Source organism: Lissotriton helveticus, chromosome 5_1 (assembly GCF_964261635.1).
Source record: "Lissotriton helveticus chromosome 5_1, aLisHel1.1, whole genome shotgun sequence".
Classification (NCBI taxonomy): domain Eukaryota; kingdom Metazoa; phylum Chordata; class Amphibia; order Caudata; family Salamandridae; genus Lissotriton; species Lissotriton helveticus.
In genome coordinates this window covers 1378168488-1378192799 of record NC_136065.1, presented here as the reverse complement: position 1 = coordinate 1378192799, position 24312 = coordinate 1378168488, and the positions used below count along the sequence as shown (strand labels likewise).

General features: G+C 44.5%; 3 protein-coding genes across 10 annotated transcripts in view; 1 reads left to right on the top strand and 2 right to left on the bottom strand.

Moving 5' to 3' along the window:
• Positions 1-24312, top strand: part of FKBP5 (FKBP prolyl isomerase 5) — a 796880-nt gene that overhangs the window by 251860 nt on the left and 520708 nt on the right. The gene's annotated exons all lie outside the window — the stretch shown is intronic.
• Positions 16080-21317, bottom strand: LOC144755426 (uncharacterized). The gene has a single exon (XM_078644326.1). The coding sequence runs from the start codon at positions 21315-21317 to the stop codon at positions 17307-17309; it is 4011 nt and encodes a 1336-aa protein (XP_078500452.1). The 3' UTR covers positions 16080-17306.
• Positions 21660-23926, bottom strand: LOC144755427 (uncharacterized). The gene is made up of 3 exons (XM_078644328.1): positions 23828-23926; positions 23546-23686; positions 21660-23353 (listed from the first exon to the last, which is right to left on the bottom strand). Exons 1-3 carry the CDS (start codon positions 23886-23888, stop codon positions 21660-21662), a joined length of 1896 nt encoding a protein of 631 aa, XP_078500454.1. The 5' UTR covers positions 23889-23926.

Below are 24312 nucleotides of genomic sequence, written 5' to 3'. Positions count from 1 at the left end.
GGCCTAAATCCATCGTTTTTCTGCTCACCCTGCCATTCCAGTTTGGACCCAGCCATAGGCAAATCAGTATTGACTCTGTGCCCAATGGGAACATTCCAGCCAGAACTGCCAGGCCAGATCCTCCCTGGACTAGAAACAAGTATCCTTGGACCGGTTTCCGGCTTTCAGTCCTGAAACCGGTCCCAGGATGCTTGTTTCTGGTCCAAGGAAGATCTGGCTTGGCAGTTCGGGCTGGACTGTTCCCACAAGGAACAGGGTCAAGACCGATTTGGATATGGCTGGGTCCAAACTGGGGTGTGAATGTTTGCATTGTTCAGCATTCCGTCCATCAATTGTTTCTTTTGCATATGTCGCCCTAAGTGGGAAGGGTATGCCCAGACGTGGGTCCCGTGCTCAAAACACCACTGGATTCAAGCTAGCCTACCTGATAAAGGGTGATGTCCCGAAACCGGTCCCAGGATGCTTGTTTTCAGTCCAGGGAAGACCTGGCTTGGCAGTTCGGTCTGGACTATTCCCACAAGGAACAGGGTCAAGACTGATTTGCATATGGCTTGGTCCAAACTGGGGTGGTGTGGTGAGCAAAAGAATGATGGATTAAACCCAGATCCTTGTGACTGGGGGTGAATGTTTGCATTGTCCAGCATTCTGTCCATCAGTTTTTCTCTTTTCCTGGAAAACTATCCTTAGGCTTGTGGCAGAAGGCAACACATTCTCTAACAGTTTAAAAATGTGTTTTTTGCTAATGCAGGTAGTCAAATAACATATGGGGCTTAACTCTGGGTAATGGCTAAAAATCCAACAAAACTAGGACCGCACAAAAGAGACGCTTGGAAATTCCTACTCATACTACCAGCATGTTTCCCTACAAGAGCCTTAGAATGAGGCATTGGTTGCAACTAAATATCAAACATGCTGAATGTCATTAAACAAAAATTGGCTGAAAAGCCTTAAGTCAGACGCCCAAAATCTGGTGGACAAAGCCGGGATGGAACATTTCTACCTCTACATGAAATCCAAGTAGTAGTTTTAGTTTATTATTAATCGACCAATAGCATGATCATAGACAGCATAAAAATATCAAATACACATACAAACAAATTCTTAAAACAATGATTTAAAACATAGCTTGAGTCAACTGCCAAATAAAATTAAGGCAAATTGCAATTTTACAGTTCTATAGAATACAGATATGAGTATAAAAACACATATATTAAGGCCGATCTAACCCCCGCACTTATTATGATATAACTTTCGATCTCTGCCACCAAGCATATAACAGGTATATAGTTATTGTAAAAACAACACACTTGTTGTATCTGACCTGAATATGTGTAAAGCTTCAGAGCGGCGAGAAAGAAAGCAGTCGACAGGCTGGAATAATCCATGATTTCCTTAGGCTTTCATACACAGGGCACAAGAAAATAAAATGCTCTATGGTCTCTGGGGAAGTATGACAAGATGGACACAGGGGAGATATAGTAACATATGCCCACCTGTTTTTCCATGCATTTAGTGGCAGAATTCCTAACCTAAACTGTATATAAAGTGCTTGTGCCTGGGGGGTTTGATTTCATCCATATACATGTCAAACTTAAAACAACTTTTAACATTTAAAAATTGAAGAGTTAAAGTGCAGTATCAATACAAGAATACTCTATAAAATCCCGATTTCTTTTTTTTAACAAGGGGGCCATTTTTTTGTAATAGAATATGGGGCCTCCGACATCACCTCCAGGCCCAACCTAAAGAGCCACTCCCTGACCCTTTTAAACCAGGGCAGTTGGCCTGTCTGTCTTTGAAGTGTTAGTAATTCTGCCACTGCTTCTTTTACATGGATCTCGGTATTATTAGTTCAAATTCTAGCCCAAAACTTTAACGCTTTAAAAACAGCAAAATGTGTAATGGACTTAAGTCCTCAGTCAAAGCGTAATGGCAGTAATGGAGTGTTGATGGGACGATTGAGGATAGCCCATAAAAATTTATTTTCAGCAACCTCTAGCTGTTGCACATTCTCCAAGCCCCACAATGGGGCCCCATAAAGGGCTGCACCTAGGCCTTTGGCCCTGTGCATTTCAAATGTGGGAGAGATTGGGCGAAAAGTTGAGCGTTTTGCCCTCCACATGTTGTAATGCCAGCTCACTCTTCCGAATTTGGGGAGTCCATGCTAAATTATCACTAATTCTGACTCCCAGGTTGTCGAAAACCTTCACCTGCTCTAAATGTTGGGTGCGCAACATCAATTTTCCCTTGGCAGATTTATAAGGGTTAAAAACCATGTATTTTGTTTTAGAGCAGTTCATCTCAAGGCCCCGATCTTTACATGCTTCGGCAAGCATGTTTAAAACGTTCTGAATGCCCATTGGGGTCTTAGAAATGAGCAATGTGTCATCTGCGAATAGCAAAGAGGGCAACGGACTACCTGCTAGTCTTGGTGGATCACCTCCACAATCATGTAACTCTTTTATTAACCCATTAATGTACAAAGTAAAAAGAGTTGGTGCAAGCACATAACCCTGACGTACACCTTTAGAAATGACTATGCTGTTAGAGAGACTGCCATCTGACTACCACCTAACTTTGGCATAATTATCATGATGTAAACGAACCAATAGGTGAAGTAAGTCACTTGGGAGTCCTAATTTTCTGAGTGTGGCCAAGAGCTTGTTGCGATCAGTGGAATCAAAGGCCGTTTTAAGGTCAAAGAATACGACGTATAATTGACCCTTCCGGATCTTCACTTCCTTCCAGATGAGCAAAAAGAATCTAAACACTTGATCTAGGGTACTTGTTGATGACCTAAAGCCTGCCTGCAAGTTTGAAATAATGTTATTCTCCTCAATCCAGTTTTAGAGGCGTAGCAGAATTACTTTGCAAAATACTTTTTGGGAGACATCTATGAGACTTATTGGTCTGTAATTTGAAGGGTACCCTTTATCCCCTTTTTAAAAATGGGAATTATTTCAGCTCATTTCCAGGTTGGGGGGAGATCCCCACCTCGCCGGATAGAGTTAAAGACCTTTTGGAACAATGGGCCCCAGATATTAGGCTCTGCTTTATACAGGTCACCTGGGAGTCTATCTAAACCAGGCGCTTTCCCCTTCTGGAGTAAATTAATTGCTGTTGTAATTTCCTTTAAGGAAAAGCCTTCAGCATATTCCTGTGTTGGCATTAGGATGCCTTCCCCTACTACTACTGCAGTTCCCTTATCTGAATTGGGGGCTGTGCCAATATAAAGCTTTTTAAAATATTCTTCCCAGACATGTGGTTGGATATAAAAATCATCTTCACTGACCTACTTAGTTGAGCCCTTGGAAAGTAGGTGCCAAAAGAGTTGACTATCCTGCTGTCTAGAGGCCTCAACCAGTATGCGCCAATTGGCAGCCTCCCAGTTTCTTCTGGCCCTATCCTGAGCCCTATTGTACATCGTTCTTCCATTCTTAATGTCGTCTCGTGTTCCCTGCTTAACTGCCACTGTTAAGTTACCCTTAGCTAATCTGCAGTCCTCATTGTACCACGGGGCAATGTTTTGTTTAGAAATATTAAAATTAGACAATTTACTAAAATACAATTTAAGGCTATTGGATAATTTATGAAAGATTAAACAGAACACCTGTGCACACATGTAGGCGATAAATAATCCGATAGATAAGTATTAGGAGCAAAATAGGACGGTCCCACAAAGGAATCTTAGTTCTTAAATGTGTCTTTAATCGTGCATCCAGTACAGTTTACACACAGCCAGCCGACACGTGTTTCATTGTAGAAAAGAGTATTCTACAACTCTTCTGTTTAATTGTTGTTGTATGGTTCTCCATACAGATTGAGCTGAGCGGTTTTGAGGGTTTCCCCTTCCTGTTAGCACCATTCTAAATTCTGTAAACTTATTATACACATTACGTTTACTCTGCTTGAGCGCCATTACTTCCTGGGTACTAAAACCCATCCCAACTTACCAAAATAATTTATGAAAGATGGCCAAAATAGAATCATCTTCTTCTTGATCTAGGTCGCTAAGAACCATAAGAGCCTGTGCCACTTCTTTGTAGATTTTAGGGAGTATTTCCCATCTTCTATGGCCTGAGGCCATTTATTCTCCTGTTGTTGTTCCTGGTCACAATTGGGACTGTTGTTTGGTGGGTTCGGTTATCAAAAATAGAGAGGCCAGTTAACTCTAGTAGGAGGGCATTGTTATCACTTTCCTCACAGTTTTGAATGGTCATATCCTTGACGTATGGCCATAAGAAGAGGTCCACCATAATATAGTCTATCCTGCTTTTAGTGATCCCCCTCTTGAATGTAAACTTGGCCTCATCGTCAGAGGGTGTCCACCCATTACAGGCTCGCACCCCAGGGGCTAAAGTGAGAGACAGTACCTGCTGCCCAACCTTAGTAAGTTTTTTAATAGGAGAAGTATGCAGTTTATTAACACCCCTAGCTTGCTCTTCTTCCTGCACTAACTCTTGTACAAAATCTACCGGCTCATAGGTAGTATTAAAATCGCCAGCTAGGATAAGATAAGACACTCCACCACAGTTTTCAAGAGAAATAGCAAGCGTTGTTATAGTTTCAGAATGCTTATGATGGCTACTCAACCTATTATATATATATATATAACAATCTAATATGGACATCCCTTTTGGGCCATATCAAATCGATACCAAGAATCTCCTGGGATTCTACCTTAAGTAATTTAATTTTACAATCCAATATTGTCCTAACCCATATTAACAGCCCTCCAGCCGGGCGGCCCGCTGTTGATGGCCTAGCCTCAATACTAAATGTGGTAATCCCCATCCTGTACACCCGCTCTGTCGCCCAGGTTTCCTGAAACAGGCATACATGATTACTATCCACCATCCTACCCCACTTGGGGTCACTTAACTTAGATTTTATTCCTGCAATATTCCAAGAAACAATCTGAAATAACTGTTCAGCACCCCCACTTCCCTGTTGCGCGCAACTAGTTATAGGTTGTACATGCCTAGGTTTCTGGACTATTTTACAGGTAGTTAGTTGAGAGGAGAGGATGTTATTTACTATCTAATGGCAGTGACGGGTCCTTTATTGGGGCATGGGGGTGTTCGCCCACTGCTTTCTTGCAGTGCACAAAGTCAGAAACATAAAACATAAAACGGTAAAACTACCATTTTATGTTTCTGTCTTCTCGCACTGCGGGAAAGCAGAAGTGCCTAGTGCCTGGTTGGGTGCAGGCGGGTGGCCAGTCCTGCTCGAGGGCAGGGGGGAGTGGCTTACCCACTGTTGTGGGTACTGACTGTTTGGTCGGCCCCAGGGCCTAACAAAGCAGTTATGCGCACTCCCCCTTGTTCTCTATGTAGGCTGCTTCATGAAGCCTACATAGAGAAAATGGCCTGGCTGGGGCGCTCTCTGCTGTGCTTCGCCAATAACAATGCTGCCATTGCAGCGTTGTGATTGGCTTTGGGGAGGAGGGAGGATGCCTAAAACGCGCCAGGACCCCAGAGCAGCAGGAGCTGAGGCGACGTGATGCGGTTGCGGAACTGGAGAGAGGTACGTTTTATTTTATTTTATATAGATTCCCCCCCACCCGTGTTAGAACTGGAGAAAGGTACGTATTAAAAAATGTTTTATAGTTCTCAATTTTACCCCCACCCCGGCCACAGAATGATTGAATGAGATGATGCGAAGCATGAGAGTGAGGGGCATCTAACTGTTCTGGTGAGTTCAATCATTGTCTTAATTTGGAAACTGCAGAGACGGACACAGGGAAGCAGTTAGTGAGGAAGCTACAGACTTAAGTAGAACCTGCAGCTTTGTAGATGGTAGAGGAATGGTAAGCCAACAAATTCATGCTGTTCCATATCTACAGCTAATGTGTACATATCTATGAAGAATCAAAATGCCACATTGAATAATTCGATGTTAAATTTATTTAGCATGTTTGTTGTCAGTTTTTGTCTCAGTCAAGATTTTCTAACTAACATATATCGAAACAAAAGTTGCCTGGATTTCTGAAAATCTGCTACAGCATAAACAGCTGCAGTGACCTATAGATTCTCTAAGTGCTAGTGTCCAAGTAAATTCATCACCCTGACAATCATGGTAGTGTACATGTTAGCTTGTGGTTCTGTCAGTTTGATTAAGAATAGTTGTGCTACTGCGGTATCAGTAAATTGCTGTTTGTTTTGTTATTCATTTTAATTCCATATTCCCAGAGCATTCTCATTATGTGTCAAACTTCTATAAGGTTTCTTAACTCCCACAACTCTAAACAGTAGTATTGACTGAGCTGTTCTTCACACCTTCTGGCTTGCTCCATTTGCCCACTCTTTTTTTCAAAATTTTCTCAGGCGGATAACTTTTCAGTTTAATGAGTTCTGGACAGGGCGAGCATTTAATGGGGGAAATAACCTGGTTGGCTTAAGATGTCTATAAAAGAAACCCAGTGGCACTAGCTCAATCCCTTGTCCTGGGTGCCACCCAGGTGGCTTCTTCCTACTTTGGAGTAATTGCCCTGCAAGATCCGGAGATCTGCATTTAATCACTGTGCAGTCTCCTTTTGCAACCTTTCATAATGGGCCAACCCAGCTCACTCTACAGACAAATAGGATATCATGGAAGCAAGAATTGGAGAAATCGCTATTCTGTGTTAGCCAATAGCATGCTTTGTTTTTCAGTTGAGTGGTAGATTCCTTTTGGTTGCTCACAAGTGGCGGAACATTAGTTAAAATCACCACATATGGGCAGCATTCTGGGGGAAAGTGGAGTGTCACATTGTTACAGGTACCCGTCCCAGAGCATTCTCATTATGTGTCAAACTTCTATAAGGTTTCTTAACTCCCACAACTCTAAACAGTAGTATTGACTGAGCTGTTCTTCACACCTTCTGGCTTGCTCCATTTGCCCACTCTTTTTTTCAAAATTTTCTCAGGCGGATAACTTTTCAGTTTAATGAGTTCTGGACAGGGCGAGCATTTAATGGGGGAAATAACCTGGTTGGCTTAAGATGTCTATAAAAGAAACCCAGTGGCACTAGCTCAATCCCTTGTCCTGGGTCCCACCCAGGTGGCTTCTTCCTACTTTGGAGTAATTGCCCTGCAAGATCCGGAGATCTGCATTTAATCACTGTGCAGTCTCCTTTTGCAACCTTTCATAATGGGCCAACCCAGCTCACTCTACAGACAAATAGGATATCATGGAAGCAAGAATTGGAGAAATCGCTATTCTGTGTTAGCCAATAGCATGCTTTGTTTTTCAGTTGAGTGGTAGATTCCTTTTGGGCACTCACAAGTGGCGGAACATTAGTTAAAATCACCACATATGGAAGCATTCTGGGGGAAAGTGGAGTGTCACATTGTTACAGGTACCCGCCCCTGAGGAAGCATTGCCCTATTGTAAATTGGACTGTCTGGACTGTATGTGTGGTTCCATTCCTTTCCCGTTTAATGGGGGGCTAGTGATGTTAAGACCTGGGTAAGTACCAGGATTTTGCAGCACGATGTTCTGTCCAGAAGGGACTTCCCGTGTATCGTGACCATATTCTTGGACATTGGTCACAGCTAAGGGCTGTATTACATTACAATGATGATTTTCCACCATTGTGTTAGACTTCCTGCTACTTTTAGCGCCCAGTTGTTCTACAGACTCTGAGCATAAAGAGCTATACTTTCTTCTCTCTGCTGCTAAGGTGAAAAGTTACTTTTTTATGTTTTCCACACTAACTTCTAAGTTATCAAGCCTATTCATAATAGGTGACAAACTACTTTTCATGATTTTTTCAAACCCATTCATCAAAAGTTGGATATCTTGCGGAGATAAGACTGCAGGAAGAGGTAGCACTTGATGAGAGTGTGGTAATGTTAATGATAACTAAACTAGAGCTATTACAATCCACAATTGGGGCCTGTTTGGCTTTTCTCTTTGATCTAGTGTTGGCAACTAGTGCAGGCTCCGAATGTTTTTGCTTCCTTTTCCTCTTAGCTGGAGGACAGGGTGTTGGAGATGCTTGAAGTTGAGGCAAAGGCATCCCAGGGGGGGGATTAGTTCCAATACGGGTTGATCAACAGTCTTACTCTCTAAGTCCATAGACTTTGTTTGTGGACTTGTGGAAACACCCTAGTTCGTACATATGGTAGAGCCCCCATCTATTGATAGCCGACATTGAACTACTAGTATTTCTTTATCTATGGCTTTCGCAGCTTGTGTTAGAAAACAATCAAGGGTGGAATTCTGAAGGGGTTTAGGGGTCCTCTCCCTTCCCCCAATTTGCTACACTTTCGCCATAGTCCATGTTATACCGAATCACACCAAGTATCACACTAAGTAATACTAAAGCCAGCACAGTTTCAAGTTTTAGGTTTATTTATTTGCATAGTTCTTTAAAACCATTGCAATATAAAAAAAATACTTCATTATAAAACAAAATATGCGTATAAAACTCCATACCATGTTTAAAAATTCTTCAAAAAGATGCTATAATTATACAAATTTACAAATAGAGGGTCAGTTTCTTAACCACATTGTTTCCCGACTTAGCTCATACCAATTATTTATCAGAGTACTTAATTCAAGTCCGTACTTTTCTTCATTGATTATATCAGAGATTAATACGTGCAAATGTGGTGCTTAAAGGTTAAGTACAGTTCATTAGTACATTGACAGGCTATTTCTTTGCCACGTTGTTTCCAACTTTGCACAAATCATTAATTGGTCACTTAGTTCTAGTCTGTGCTTTTCATTCATTGATTATATCAGAGATTAATACGTGCAAAAAGGTGCTTGCAGCTTAAGTAAAGTTCTTTAGGGCCTGTCTGGGAGCTCCTCCACATCCTGCATTTGTTCCACATGAGTAGTAAGTCGGGATACCACTCATCAAAAATTCCTGGTCGCAAAAGTGACATGTCTGGTCGCAAAAGGCTGGTCGCAATTTTGACAGCTTTTGACATGTCTGGTCTTAAACTTCTGGTCTCATTTTTGACAGTTTAAGACCAGGACTGTTTAAGACCAGGGGTTGATCTGGCCTTAAACAGTCTGGTCTTAAACTTCTGGCCTTAAATTTAACAGCTAGGGGCTGCAAAAATGGACATGCCCAGGAGTGCTCAGGCCTGGTCTTAAACAGTCCTGGCCTTAAACTGCTGGTCTCAAACAAGTGACAGGTGGCCCGTGTGTTGACAAGGACCGTCAGGTGCCCCGGAAGGGGCGTATGAGTCACAGGGGGGCGGGTTGTTTTTTGGAGGTAGAGGCGTGGCAAAGCAGCCCTATGGCCATGTGTCCCTGTTGTGGTGTAGAGGTATACGCCTCTTTTAGGGGTGGTGATTTCTTTGAATACATATAAGCCTTTGTCAGGAGCCTGGGGTAGCAAGCAGCCGCTGGACAACGTGAAGGGTCACCATGGCAGAAAGGAAGAGCTACAAACCAGTTGAGAGAAAACATTGGTTTGGTGGCTCACAGATCCCCGTCAGTAGCTTTTACAGAACCAGACCTGCGGTAATGGAACATAATGCTCAACCAGGAGAACCTTCTGGCTGGGGGTTTGTTAAGCAATGGCCGATCCGGGTGGCCCCGATTAAGCGTGACAGCAGCTCTAGCGAGTGTTCGAGTGACGGTTTGGCGTGTGAGCAAAGCATGCTCTTGGAGTTGGAGGATGAGGAAGAATCCATAGTTCCTCCTAATACACCCGTCTATGAAACCATGGATGTTCACATGACGAGTCCTCAGGAAGTAGGTGTGCAACAGCCTGGTACAAGCGTGGAAGATGAGGGCTCACCAATGGATATTACCGACTCTCAAGATGTCAGAGTAGCCGACGCGGGGTTTGAAAATGTGGAGGTGAGTTAAAATGTTAGGAGCAACTATTTTGCATAAGGATGTATTTTATTTCTTCAACTACCAAACGTTAATCTTACTTTTGGCCCCTCTAGAGAGCACCAGCTCCTAACACACCCATCTATGAAACCCCGGATGTTCACATGACGAGTCCTCAGGAAGTAGTTGTGCAACAGCCTGGTACAAGCGTGGAAGATGAAGGGTCCCCAATGGATATTACCGACTCTCAAGATTTCAGAGGCGCTGCAGAGGATGGTGAAAATGTGGTGGTAAGTCAAAAAAAAAAAAAAATGTTAGGAGTAGACCCCTTACATGAACGTTTGTTGTCTTTCTAACGCTAACGGGTTGTCAATATTTGTCTTTTGAACCTAGGATGAAACACCGAAAAGAACTGATGCCCAGGGGCAGACTGCAAAAGGTCGCAGCTTGAATCTGTCTTGTATATGCTGTGCAAACCAGACGGGGAGTTCCACAAATCTGGGGACACCTATGTCTAAGGAGTGTGAAGAGTGTTCTAAGAACGACGACTCTGAAAAACCAACGCCAGGGTTCACCAGAGTTGGGTTCACCACTGATGACATATCAAGTGTTAAAGGTTTCGCAGCTGTGGTTGTATACACATGCGTCAAAAGGGACTATTACAGCCTGTGTTTCGGCCATCGTATTAACGACCCTGAACAGGGGGCGCACGAGTGTCTATCCGGATCATACAGAGACCGTGTAATCCGGTACATATGTAGTATGCTAGACCCGTACAAGATGCATAAGCTGCTAAGGGTTGTGCACGGCCTGAGCGCTGAAAATAGTTTTGTCCATCCGAACATGCTGAAGATCATGATAGCGGCAGTCAAGGAGATACGCTATGCCAACGACCCCTACGCAAAACTAAGAAGCATGCCAGGCACAGGTGTGTGCTGTGACAAAAAGATGGCACAGAGACTTATAGAAAGGCGCCTGTGTAATCTGTATCTAAAAAACAGAAAAGTGGTATCCTTGGCACCACAAAGGCTGTTTTATAATAGATAAGGCCTGATGTATTGTGACCTTATAGCGTGCATTTAAAGTAATGTAGTAGAATGTTACACCCTCAAGATACCTTTATGTAAACCATACTTGCTATGTAATAATGTAAAATGTCTGTGATATGGTAATACTCATTCTTTTTTAATAAAATGTTCTTACACAAAACAAGCGTCTTTCATTTCCTGTACTGTAATGCCCGCTAACATGTCGGAGGGCCTGTTAAGAAAACTTTATTATGATACAAGAGGGGTTGGCAGCTTTGGAAGCGGCGCAGCTCTATATAGAAGGGCTGTGGCTGAAAAGGAGTCTGTAAGCAGAGAAGCTGTGAAGACATGGTTATCAGGAGAGGAGGCATATTCACTACATAAACCTGCCAGAAGACGTTTTAAGAGGCGACCCACAATCGTTAATGCGTGTATAGATTATCAGTGGCAAGCGGACATAATCAGCCTTCAAGATATAGCAAAACATAACGACGGTGTGTGTTATATATTAACAGTCATAGATGTGTTGTCCAAGTATGCGTATGCAGAGGCGATGCGTGATAAAAGTGGAGCTAGCGTCACAGACGCTTTTAAAGCCATCTTCGATAAGGGGCGTATTCCTCAAAAACTACAAACAGACGCAGGAAAAGAATTCTTAAACAAGTCATTTCAGAAATTATTAAAGCAGCATAATGTTCAACATTTTGTAACACACACGGAGGTAAAAGCAGCGGTTGTAGAAAGGTTTAACAGAACTTTAAAGTCTAAGATGTGGCGGTATTTTACGGCCAACAATACATACAGATACGTGGATGTTCTACAGGCTTTTATAGCTGTATATAATGCCAGTTATCATAGGACCATCAAAATGGCACCTGAAGAGGTAACAACTGATAATTCGTTAACTGCCTGGAGAAACGTGTATGGGTCTAACTTTGGTACAAAGGTGAAGAAGTCTGTTTTTAAAAATGGTGATCACGTCAGGATTTCAAAACTGAAAGGAGTCTTCACGAAGGGTTACCAACAGACCTTTAGTGATGAAATATTTATAGTGGAAAGTGTGGAGCTTAAGGAAGGGGTGTATATTTACAGGCTAAAGGACTACGATGGGGAAACGGTGTCAGGATCCTTTTACAAGGAAGAGTTACAAAAGGTGCCCGATGATCCAAACCGCGTGTATAGGGTTGAAAAGGTTCTGAAAAGGAAAGGTACCGGTGCTAAGAGCCAGGCATATGTCAAATGGCGCGGATGGCCTGAGAAATTTAACAGTTGGGTGTTGGCCAGCTCCCTGAAGGGTGTGTGAACTAAAAGCCGCTGCGACGATGGAGACTACACCCTTTTATATAACCTTACCATCCAACGCTTCTAAGGACATGTTCCCCAACAATCAGATTTCTAATTACACCGTCAAATTGGCTAAGGCTGTGGACCTGAAGGGGGACTGGGAGGTCGCCCTAACAGAAATACAATACCCTAGAACATGGAATACATTTACAGCGGCTGAAACCAAGTTTTACATCAAGAGGGACCAGGACCCCATGGGCATACACACATCCTTCCCACCAGGCTACTACCCACACGTAACAAGCATTATCGAAGCCATCAACAAATCCATAGCCAGTATAGAACCACATCCGAATATTCATCTGGCGCTAGATAATGTGAGAAGGAAGGTGTTTCTTAAATCCGTAAATCGAAACAACCTGTTTAACTGTTCAGGTAAATTAAGAAGGATTTTAGGGACAGTACAACATGTGAAAAGCCCCGTGGAACAAGATCACACGTGCCCCGATATTAATGGGGGGTTCTACACGCTCTATGTGTACAGCGATATTGTAGAGTCTCAGAGGATAGGTGATAGTTACTCGCCGTTGTTAAGGTGGGTGCATGTACAGGGTGATAATAATACCATGGTCAACATACAATTTAACAAACCCGACTACGTCGCAGTTTCTAAAAACCATTTTGACACTATTTCAATTATGATCTACGATGATCAGTCTGAGCCGGTGGCCTTTAAATACGGGAAAGTTATTGTCAAGCTTCATTTAAGGCCTAGACACGACAGAGGGTATTAAGCAGCCATCATGGTGGTTATGAAAACCTACGGAGATCCGTCTATGTACAGAGACTATTACAGAAGTCAAGCCGGTTATGGAGGACCACCGTACTTTCAAGGTTCACCTGTTATGTACGGGGCGGGATTAGGGGGATTCTTTAGGAGTCTGTTTAGAAGAGCTATGCCTTTCCTGAGAAGAGGCTATGAAATTGCAAAGCCTCATGTTAAGGCTGCTGCCACGAACATTGCCCAGGAGGTGGTGGGGTCTGTTACATCGGCGGTTGCAGAGCGCATGAACAAGCAACCTCAAGAAGGAGCTGGTTTGATGTATAAGCCACGCGCTAGTGTCAAAAGGAAACGGCGTGTTTCCAGACGCAGGGGTCCCCCAGCCCCCTATAAAAAAAGGAGGACCTCTTCAAAACGTCCTCAGAAAAGAAGAGCTCCAAGACGGAAGAGAGCTGCGAAGAAACGAACCGGCTCTAAAGTAAATATTTTTTAAAGACTTGTAAACACAGCCATGGCCTTCGTACATTGTGGATCTGGAGAGTGCGCCAAATCAGAGTTAGACTTGTTTAGTCTAAAACCTACGCAGACAAGCATCGAAAACAGCTTCTTCATGGAGGTGTCACCTTTAGCAGCATTGACACCTCTGGCACCTATAGAGTTTTATGTGTCAGGGGCCACGGATATGTATTTGGATCTCAACAACACTCTGCTGCATCTTATGTGTAAAATCGTAAAAGCGGATGGGTCCGACATTGCCGACGACGCTAAAGTGGCACCGATCGCTTACCCTCTAGCTACCATGTTTAATCAAGTGGACATCACCCTGGGCGACCGACTCATCACCCAGAACGATAACATGTACGCCTACAGAGCCTACATAGAAAGCATTCTAAATTACAGTAGCGAAGCCCTTGACACACAACTTTCAGCGGGTCTCTTTCACAGGGATACACACGGTCAGTTTGAAATCACAGCTCTGGATGGTGATAATAAGGGCTTTATAAAAAGAGCGGGGCATGCTGCAGCCAGCCGTACCTTTGACCTCCTGGGGCGCATACATTCGGACCTCTTCTTCCAAGATAAACTGCTCATCAACGGAATTGATCTTAAGATCAAGCTCAATCGCAACAAGGACTCATTCTGCCTCATCAACGGGGATGCTGAACAGTACAAGCTGAACATACTGTCTGCGAGTCTGTTTGTAAAGAGAGTGAAAGTGTCCCCGAGCGTCAGGTTAGCGCACGCCGAAGCTTTGCAAATATCCAACGCCAAGTACGCTGTGGAAAGAGTAGCTCTGAAGGTATTCAGCATCCCTGCAGGTACCCGCTTAACACAACAGCAGAATTTATTTCTGGGACAGCTACCAAAACTCATCATCATAGGGTTTGTGGACAATACAGCTTTTAGTGGCACCTATGGCTCAAACCCCTTCAATTTTAAACACTACAACATCAACTACGCAGCGCTGGTCCACGAGGGCAATGTGATTCCTGCAAAACCCTACACCCCCAGTTTTGAAGCAAGGCATTACATCAGGGAATATCAAGGACTGGTTTCGATAACAGGAAAGCATCAAAGGGACTGCGGTGTAGCCGTGTCAAGAGAAGGCTATGGCCGTGGATACACGCTGTTCGCATTCGACCTGACACCGGACATGGAAGATGGCGATCACTACAACCTGGTCAAAAATGGGAATCTAAAAGCTGAAATACGATTCGCAGCTCCACTACAGACTAATGTGAACATGGTCGTATTCTCTGTATTCGACAGCATCATTCAGATCAACCACGCAAGGCAGATTTTGTTTGACTATCTTTAAAAACATTGGTGAAATGGATACGGTGCAGATACGTGACTTCTTAAGCAGACATAAATACGCTAGGAAATACTTTTTGGGTGTTTTCCCTAGCGATGGGTTACCAGGCGAAATAGGGGCAGAAAGGCCCTGCACCCTAGTCTTTAACACAGACCCGCATGACCAGGCTGGGACACATTGGGCGGCCATGTTTATAGATGTTGATAAGGTTATAGTGTTTGACAGTACCGCAGAGTTCCCTGAGCACAGACTCTATACAACTCCTATATTCAAGTTTGTGAAAAAAGCTGCAGCTGTGGTGGAGTATAACAAACTAAGGGTGCAGGATTCCATGGCCATCACATGCGGGGAACATTGTATTTATTTTATCAGTAAAATGTCACAGGGTCTTTCGTTTAGAAATTTCTTAAATCTATATCCGGGGGATCTTGTTAACAATGACCGTATAGTTGCGAAATATGTAAAAGAAAACACCTGGGTGTCGGTCAGACCTGTGAAAACAGAATATGTACCTTGTCAAAACTGTAAGGGTTTATAACAGTTGTATGTCTAAAGTTGAACGTTTAAAATAAAAGACATTATATTTTTTTTTAAAAACATGCATTCAGACTCGTTATTTCAATATACATGCAACATGAAATGATTTTTTGAAAGACGACTGAGACGGTTTGTAAAGTTATAACAAGGTGTTTATTACAAATATTTAGTTGACAAAACTTTACTGCAGAAACCTAGGAATAAAAAATCACACACAATTAATCAAAAATCCAAGCGATGGGTGGCTGGGTCAATGTCTTTTTTTTTTTTCGAGATGTCGTCGGCTGGGTAGGGGTAGACCAAGTAGGAGATAGTCTAGGGCCTTCAGAACCTGTAGGCGATGGCAGTAGGGGACTCTTCAAATTGTCTAGCAGGCGCCGGTGTTCATTATTACCAACAAGCGTGGAGGGTATATTGAGTTCAGCAGCGGCCCTCAGAAACTGCTCCCAGCCTCTCGGTGCATTTTGAGGCGTTAGGATTTTGGGGTGGGTCAGACCTTTGACTAGATCGTACATATGCGACCCTGCAACAGGTTGGCCCTTGTAGAGAAACTCACCGCGTTCATTCCAAGAGGCTAGGTCTTTAGAAGCGGCTAGTTTACTCATCAGCATCTGCGCAGCACCTCTGTGCCTTTGACCTATATTTTTTAGGAGGTCTCCAGCAAAGGTATCTGAAGCTGTCGCCCCATCGGGAGGCGGTTGTAGGGGCTGAGGGTCGGGGGCCTGAGCAGCTGGTTGTTCAGAGTCTGGGGTATATAGAGTCAACTTGTTCTTCTCAGTATTCCACTGGGTGTAGTAATTTAAGAATTTTTTTAGAGTGTTGTTGTAAAGGTTAGCCTTGTCGTAGGGGTTTAGATCAGTCCTGCTCAAAATGTCCTTAATTTCAGTATCCAGGCGTAGAGTCTCATTTCTACGAATATCCCAGGCATTGTCCGTGGTGGACCCCAGCTGCTCCATTTGCTGCCTAGGAACCAGATACATTTTTGTGGCATGATCCATCACTGACCCGAGAGGAGGCTTGTAATTACAGGTATAGCTATGCCCAGCAAGTTACCTATAAAACCTCCAGACTGTTTCACCAGTTTCTTCTTTGTTATGAGTGAGCCCCTTTTATTACTGAGCTTCTTGATGAGCCCCTTCTTCTTCTTCAGAACCTGTAACTGACGCTTTGATATAGGGACGTTGCCTTTTAGGGTGTTTAGGGCTATTTCTGAAATGGCGGCCACTAAATCGTCAGAAGCGGTGCCCAGGATGGCCTTTCGGTGTTGGGGGCTGGCTGTAACAAGCATTTTCAGGAGAGCTAAATTGCGGCGTAGGTGTGTAGACATGGTCACCACTGAGCGTTATAAGGGCTGGCCTGTAAATGGTTCTAAAAGACTTCACCGCTGCTTTTTATAGGGCCTGGTCTTGGGCTTTGGTGTGTAAACTACAGGTAGCTCTGGGGGAAAAATATCGGCCCTTAGTCTATAGTCTTCTAGAGTTTCGTTTTTTAAGTCTACCAACAGGTACCCGTGGGGTTTTGATGTAGCGTCGTTAAAGGCCTCCATGAAGAAGTGTGTGTTTCCGGGGTACATCTGTTTAGCTATGACAGCTATTTGTTGTTTGTCCCGAGGGTTTTTAAATAAAACAAGGTATGAAGCGTTGAGAGCTATAGACCTACTGTTCTTGCCTTTGTAAAACAAGTTCTGCACAATGTAGCAGATGCTTAGATTGCGATGATGTGAATATTGAGTAAAAGCTCTCTCTAACTCTGGATGATCACCACCTTCACGCATCAGATCATCAACAATTATCATATTTACAAGGGTTGGTGGTAGTAGTTCATCATCGTTGAGGTTATTCGGTATACCCTCTATAAATTTGATATGTGGGAACCGACTGCCCAAGTCTGTATAAAGAGGCTGCCAGCATGAATAAAGCCACACAATGTTGTTAGGGGTTTGTGATAAAGCAGAGTTGGCATTTTCTAAGAGCTTTTTTATAAAGTAGCTTTTACCACAGTTTGAGGGTCCTGCTAGCACGCAGGAGAATGGATGCTGTAACCTGGTGTCCATGCTGTGGCGGCTGTCTCTCTAATGGGCCTAATAACCATAAGGCAGTGTTTTATAGTCGGTGGTCAGGACCCTTTTATCAAAAACAACTCGCAATGTTTTATGTAGAGGCTCGGTTGTGATTTCCCACTTCTTTTTGGATCTGACTATGCAGGGTTGGTTCACGACTATGGTTTTAGCATTCTCAGAATCGTCTGCTGTAACGTATTCGTGCACCAGATTCTTCAAGCTATCAAAATTGATTTTTAGGGTGTTGCTGACATTTAATGTTATCCCTTTGACCTTCATACACACCTTGTTCTTGTTGGTACGGTAGCTGTATGTTTTAGGCCCTGAGGAAGTATATTCTTTTATATACTCGTCCTTATCTAGCTCACTGGTTAGGTTACCCAGATAATCTCCTAGAGGAGGGTCTTCATCCCCCGGCTTGCTCAGAAAAATCACAGAATCTGTATCGTGATACAAGCAGCGATCCTGGAGCTTATCCATAACCCCGTAAAGCTCTAGACGAGCGTGGGCTGTCGTGAAGCAGGCTATGAAAATGTTTATGTTGTTACTCGATGTGGGGTACTCTTGGGCATATTTCCAACACAAAGCCGCGGTATCGTCATCGATAAACTCGCAGCTGGACACCTCGTAGCATGGGGCAAACAGGTACTTGAACAGTTCATCAGGATCTGATATTAAGGTAGTATTTGAAAGGTTTGTGCGCTGTGCAAATTTTCCCCATAAGGAGTTGAGACAGAGTTTGGCTAACTGTCGGCGTGCAGGATTGACCTCTATCAGATGGGATCGTAAACGGATACCCTCGTGAGCATAGTAGTCATCGATGTATTTCTGTTTTGCATCCTGACTAGTACACCATTCAGGATACCCTGAGGCCTCCTGCTTGTCTCTGAGAAACAAATTAATGTAGGGGGCAAAGAGTTGTGTTGTAGTGCTCTTAAAATGCCACACTTCGTGTACTCTACCTAGCCTGTACCCCTTCTCTAAGGCAGCTTGTACCTCGATGCTACACCAGGTCCCTGTGAGCATCCTTTGTTCCTCGGTGTGTGTGCAGCCGTCAACCTCTTTAAGCATCGCACAGGTTCGGCAGAGGGGGAACATTAGCTTGCCATCGACTCTGCATGGTAACACCGGGAAGTAAAGCTGCTTAGGAGGATATATTTCACATTTGATAAGCCCAAAGTATTCGTCTAGGGGCTTAAAATCTCTATAGATGATGGTGGGATGACCCACCGGGTACAACTTCATCTTGTTCACAAAAGGGTACAGACTGGTGAAATCATAGTAGTGTATTTTCTCACCCTCACCAACGGCCTTGTACAGTTGTATGGCATTTGTACGCCCCCCAAATAAGGCATCTCGGGGCTCCAAAGGTGTGGGTAAATCATGAGTCTTAAGAAAAGAGCAGAGGTCTGTGTCGGTTTTTAACATGTCTAACCACTCGTGCTCCCAAAGAACTCTCATAGCAAAGCCACTGTTTTCAACATACTGGGCCTTTGTCAGAGTACGTCTGTATAAGTGTTCAAATTTGGCACCCAGCATTTTGTTATATTCGTGGGGCTTGTAACACTTGGGGCAGCCGTGGTAAAAACAGCCGTTGAATTCAAAGGCTGTCGGCACACCCTTAATTACAGAGTACCCGTCCAGGTAATAGGGGCCCAGGCGGAATTCACCAGCCTGTAATGCATGTTGAATCTGGATGTCTTCCTTCTCAGAGACGTACATGAGCCACTGGATAGAGGGGGTTGAATAACGTTTCTGTTTACCGTTATAGAGGTCTGGCGGTACTAGAGCGATAGTTTCTGGCCTCAAAAACATGTGTTTGTAGATGGACATACACATGGATGCCAGAGTGACGTTTTGAAATGGGTCTATGTATTCGACCGCATGCTGTATTTCAGGGGTTTTGGATGTCGAGGCCTTGACTTTCTTAGTCAATGTCTTAGGTTTCAAGGCCTTGACTTCTTTAGTCATAGACACCACAACATCTCTGAAGAGGTTACAAGCTTGCCGGAGGATCATTACATCAGCCTGACAATAAGCTTTCAACTCTGTTTGAAAGTGAAACTCCTTTTCACGGTTTTCAGAGTACCACTCTAGAAAGCTCACTTTCTCATCAGGCATCATGTATTCAACCCCGTAGCTGTCAGGAGGCGGCATGGGTCCCACATAATTCTGGTTAGCCCAGGTGTTGAAAAAGTGTGGAAAATACCCTTTACACCCTGGGAACCCAAAGGCCTTTGGCAGCTTGCTCAATTTCATGGGTAGGAAATTCAGGGTGTCTATGAAGCGTATTTTTAAAGGACATACCGTCATCAGCATCAGTTTAGACCCCTGGGTTATGAGTTCCACCTGTATCTTTTCACGAATCATGTCTCGTAGAATAAAGAAGGAGTCATAGGCTTTCGAGTTGTGGGCTAGCATGGTATATCCTTGGAATTTGGCTTGAATGAAAGTGCTCAGGAAATCACCAACGCACGTTCGTCCCTCAAACTCCCAACTGTCGTCGGAAGTTAGATGGTGCGCGTAAATGTAGTTAGGCTGGTGTACCCCCGTCTCTTGTGTGCACTCTATATCAAACACTATATAGTCTTCGGTCTTGGTCTGAGATGGACCTTTAACCATATAACACTGATGGTTGGTACCGGCTTTGTAAGATACATGGCAACGGGGACATATCATACCTTTGCACTTGTGATTCACTGCCACATACCGCCCACACTCGCTACAGTCCTTTTTAGGGACGCAGCTGTAAGATTGCTCGTGTATGCTCAAACAGTTTTGCGAGCGACAAAACAACCTACAGATGCCGCACCTCACCTTTAGGGTAGCGTCTTCTATGCAGCCGTCCCTCTGACACATCTTACAACACATTTCACACTGGTGGTATGTTTTATTGTTGTATATATGATCGCAGTGGGCGCACACATATTTGGCCCCCAGAAAACCTTTAAGGTTCAAGATACCGTAAAAATGATTTTCCATGTGGAGGACATATACGGTCTTGTTTCTCACAGGTTCCCCGGTTGTAAAGTACTTCCAGGAACCGCTGTGATAGAGAACTTTCACCGTCACGGCGAAATAGTTCTCAAAAAGACCTATATCACCAAAGCCGACCATTCGGTCAGGAGGTATTTCAAGAACCTCATGGGCTTCAGCAGCTCTAGACATGATGACAGCGTCAGGGGTCTTGCGAGTCATCAACAGACCCACGATGCTGGCCGCCAGACATGTATTGGCAGTGGCGTTGCTAAAGTTGAGCAGCCACCTCTGTTTCTTGCCAATTATTTTACTGTATAGTACGCTCTTTAAGGGTCTGGAAACACCCCCCTCACGCCCCCGTACAATGAGGGCTATGACTCTAAACGTGCCATAGGCGACTAGTTCAGCCTTACTCTGTAAAAGCCTTGAGAGGTTTTCTAAAAATTGCACAGCATCAAAAACATCTCGGGTCTTCCGCCTGGTGAACAACGGTGTGTCAAAACCCTGCCCCTGGAAGCGGAGTTGGAAAAAGTCATTAGGCCCCACATCGTGTAACAACCTTTCTATGAGCTCCTGCACAGCCTGATGTATAGCCAGAACACCATGAGTGGTTGATGTTATTTGATGTAGGTTAACAAATCTAAACTCCTCATAGTGTTCTACGGCCCTAAACCTCTCTACATTGCGAGTGTAACTCCTAACACTCTCTAAAAACAAGGGCTCTGGGCCCTCATCAGTAGGAGTGTGATTTGTGGAGGTGTTCTCTGATGTGTCACTTTGGGAGGTCAGGGTGGTCCCTGTCTCAGAGGTCCTTGTAAACCTGCGGGTAGCGCATATTCTAGCCTTCTTGAGCTTATTTATTAAAAGCCGGCGTTGCTTTGTACTATTAAGCCACTTTTGTTTTTTTTTACGGGCCCAGGCTTTTCTAGATACCAAGCCCCAGCCTATCTGAACAGGTAGGTCGCTGTCGTTGGATGTCTTGTTCATGGAGGCCCCCGCTACAGTTCCACCCCTGGGTCCTTCTGAATGTTGCGTTGTTTGGAGTTTTGCCATCCCCCCTACCCCCTTTAAATGGCCGACCCTAGGTATGTTAGACCCTGCCCCTATGTATTGTCGGTGGTGAAGTGCTGGCTTATATGCTTCAGGCGTTGATCTTGAAGCTGTGGTACCGTGGTTGAAAGGGTCTAGGGAAACAGGGGTGTCTTGTTTGAAGGGTTCTATGGAAACATTGGGGTCTTGTTTGAAGGTTTGTGGGGTACCAACTGGGCGTTGCTTGAGCAGTTTTAAAAAGCGTCCAGACTTTGTCACTAACCTCTGGACCGTACGGCTATATTTTGAGGGTCTCTTATGAGCACCAGTGGTTGTGGGGGTCTTTAGGGGTTGGTGCTTACATAGTCATGAATGTGTACCTTGTATGTCGGCCACAGCCGCCTGACACATCTGTATGATGTCTTTTTTACAAACCCCAACCCTGGCCACGACCAGATGTTGGGCCTCCCTCTTGTTGATGAGATTGGAATACCCCATATCCATTCTTATGAGTGCACGGTTCGCCTGCCGTTTTAATTTTCGAACCGCCATCTGTATCTCTCTTACGTGTGTCTTCAATACATCTTCTGTGTTTACAGACCCATCTTGTTCCTGCTTAGGGGGGCACACCTTGCGAGGTCTTATAAATGGAGGCAACCCCCCAGTCCCATCTATACTGCAACCCTCAAAGGCGGGGTTGGACACGGGTCTGTACACGGGCATGTCCCATGGGATGGACACGGACCTGTACACGCGGCTGGCAGAGGTGCTGGCCTCGGGTTTGGACACGGTACTGTACACAGGATTGGCAGAGGTGCTGGCCACGGGGCTGGACACGGGACTGTACACAGGGTTGGCAGAGGTGCTGGCCATGGGACTGGACACAGGACTGTACACGGGATTGGCAGCTGGGCTGGACACAGGACTGTACACGGGATTGGCAGCTGGGCTGGACACAGGACTGTACACGGGGTTGGCAGAGGGGCTGGACACGGGGGTGTACATGTGAATGGCCGTGGGGCTGGTAGGGTCGTATGCTCCTGGAGGGGTACTCGGGGACAAAGGGTATGAGGATTGTGAGGAGGTGTCGTTGTAATCCTGGGGCCTAGTTGAAATGTCGGTGGTAGGGTGTGGTGCCTGGTTACCTGTGTTCTGTAAACCCTCTGTGCTCAAAGACCCTTGGTACACCGCTTCTGGGGTTCTACCTATGTTGTCTACCAACCCCCTCAACGCCTCAAGAGAGTTGCTAATCGTGGTAGAAGGACCTTCTAGGGGTTGCGCAGTATCACCTGTTGAGACCCTAGGCTGTGCCTGAACACTTACAACCGGTTTTGGGGGCTGTTCAGGGGCGTGCACCTCTACATGTACAGTTATTCTATTTGGCACTGTCTGGGGTTTCAGGACGCTTGGTGGATCCGGCGTTGCCTTAGGGTTGCTGAGGGTCTCTGCTAACTGTAGCTTAGGGACCCCCGGTTTCAGCTTCAGATGTTTCCTTGAGAGGCGCGATGTTTTAGGGGGTTGTGGTGGCGACGCCTCTTCTACACCCACAGGTGCAACTAACACCTCCTTGGGGCTCAAGGTTGTATAGGTCTCATTCAAGGGCTTAGCATCCTTTTTTATAGATAAATCTAAGGGGCTAGCTTGGGGCTCAGGGGTGCTAGGGCTTTTCTTCTCAGGACTTAAGAGCTTTGCCTGACCCTCTTGGAGCACCTCCGGTGTCTTCTTCTTCATGTTTAACTGTTCTGTTTGGGGATCTGTGAATACCTTACAGGCCTTCACACGTTTTAAAGGGTTGGGGAGGTTCTCTGAGTCCCGCTGTTTCTTCTTAAGGGAGGCCTGGTTTGTAGGCAGGCCTCCAGTGTTGACCCCACCCCTGTGCAGAATAGATTGCTGTAGTTGGTTGTTCAGCGTGTTGCTTGGTGTGTAGTAGGTAGAGAGTTTTTCCTGGCGTACACGCCTACTCACGCCTTTCGCGCCGCTTCCGTTGTTCTGGACGGATGTTGTTATGTCCATTAAGGGCGCCACCGACCTCTCTTCAGCAGCATGTTTCTGAGCCGCTTCTAAAATATAAACAGAAAATATATATATTAGAGAAAGCATTAAAAAAAATACACATACAAGCACCATCGGGCTACGTCCTACACAGCCACCTTTTTTTGATATAGGCTTTGCTACAACCAGCTGTAGCCTTCTGCTTGAGAGTCTGTAACACCTCTAGTACTTCTCACGCCCTTTTGTAAAAAAAAACACACCTGAAAGAGGTCTTTTTGCAGCTCCTTTCTTTGACAATGGTCCCACTTTAGAAGTTGAAGCTTTCCTCTTCAAAGGGATTTCTTTTGAAACTTGCGCCGCCTCTTGGACCTTGACGACGTCCTGGCATAACGTAGGGACATCTGTAAAGAAAAAATAATACCCAACATTAGACATCTTTTCTGATGATTACCTCTATACATCCTCAGGGTCAGGACTCTGGCCTACCCCACCAACTACCCAGCGTCTTAGACAGTTTAAATAACAGCTGTCTTTTTATTTACCTGTAGGAACTGAAGTGTTTTGCACAGTGTTCAGAGCGTCTTGAGCCTCGATGTACTCCATAAAATCGTCAAAAGCTTGTTGTAGGTCAGGGTCATAAGCTGTAAAAGCATACATACATGAGAGCCCATTAGAAAAAAGAGAACTTCTGAGAGACGGGTGTACAAAACTACGTAGAACTACATAACTCTAAATATATATATATACCTGGCTGCGGGGCTGACAAGTGCCCAGCGTTGCTATTTATTACAGCTGGGGCCAGCGCAGGGGACACATTGGTGACGGTTGCATTTGCAGGGTCTTGCACCTGTATTAAACATTAAAAAATAAAAAAAAAAAAAAAAAAAAACCAGCGGTTTTAGTAAACGCCTTTCTTAAACAAAAGTATCACAACTTCAAACAATTCCTGTATACATTTAAAACCTGATAAGCGGGGTGCACCAACACACATTTTTAAAAAAGCTTTGCATGTGCTGCGCTAAAACAT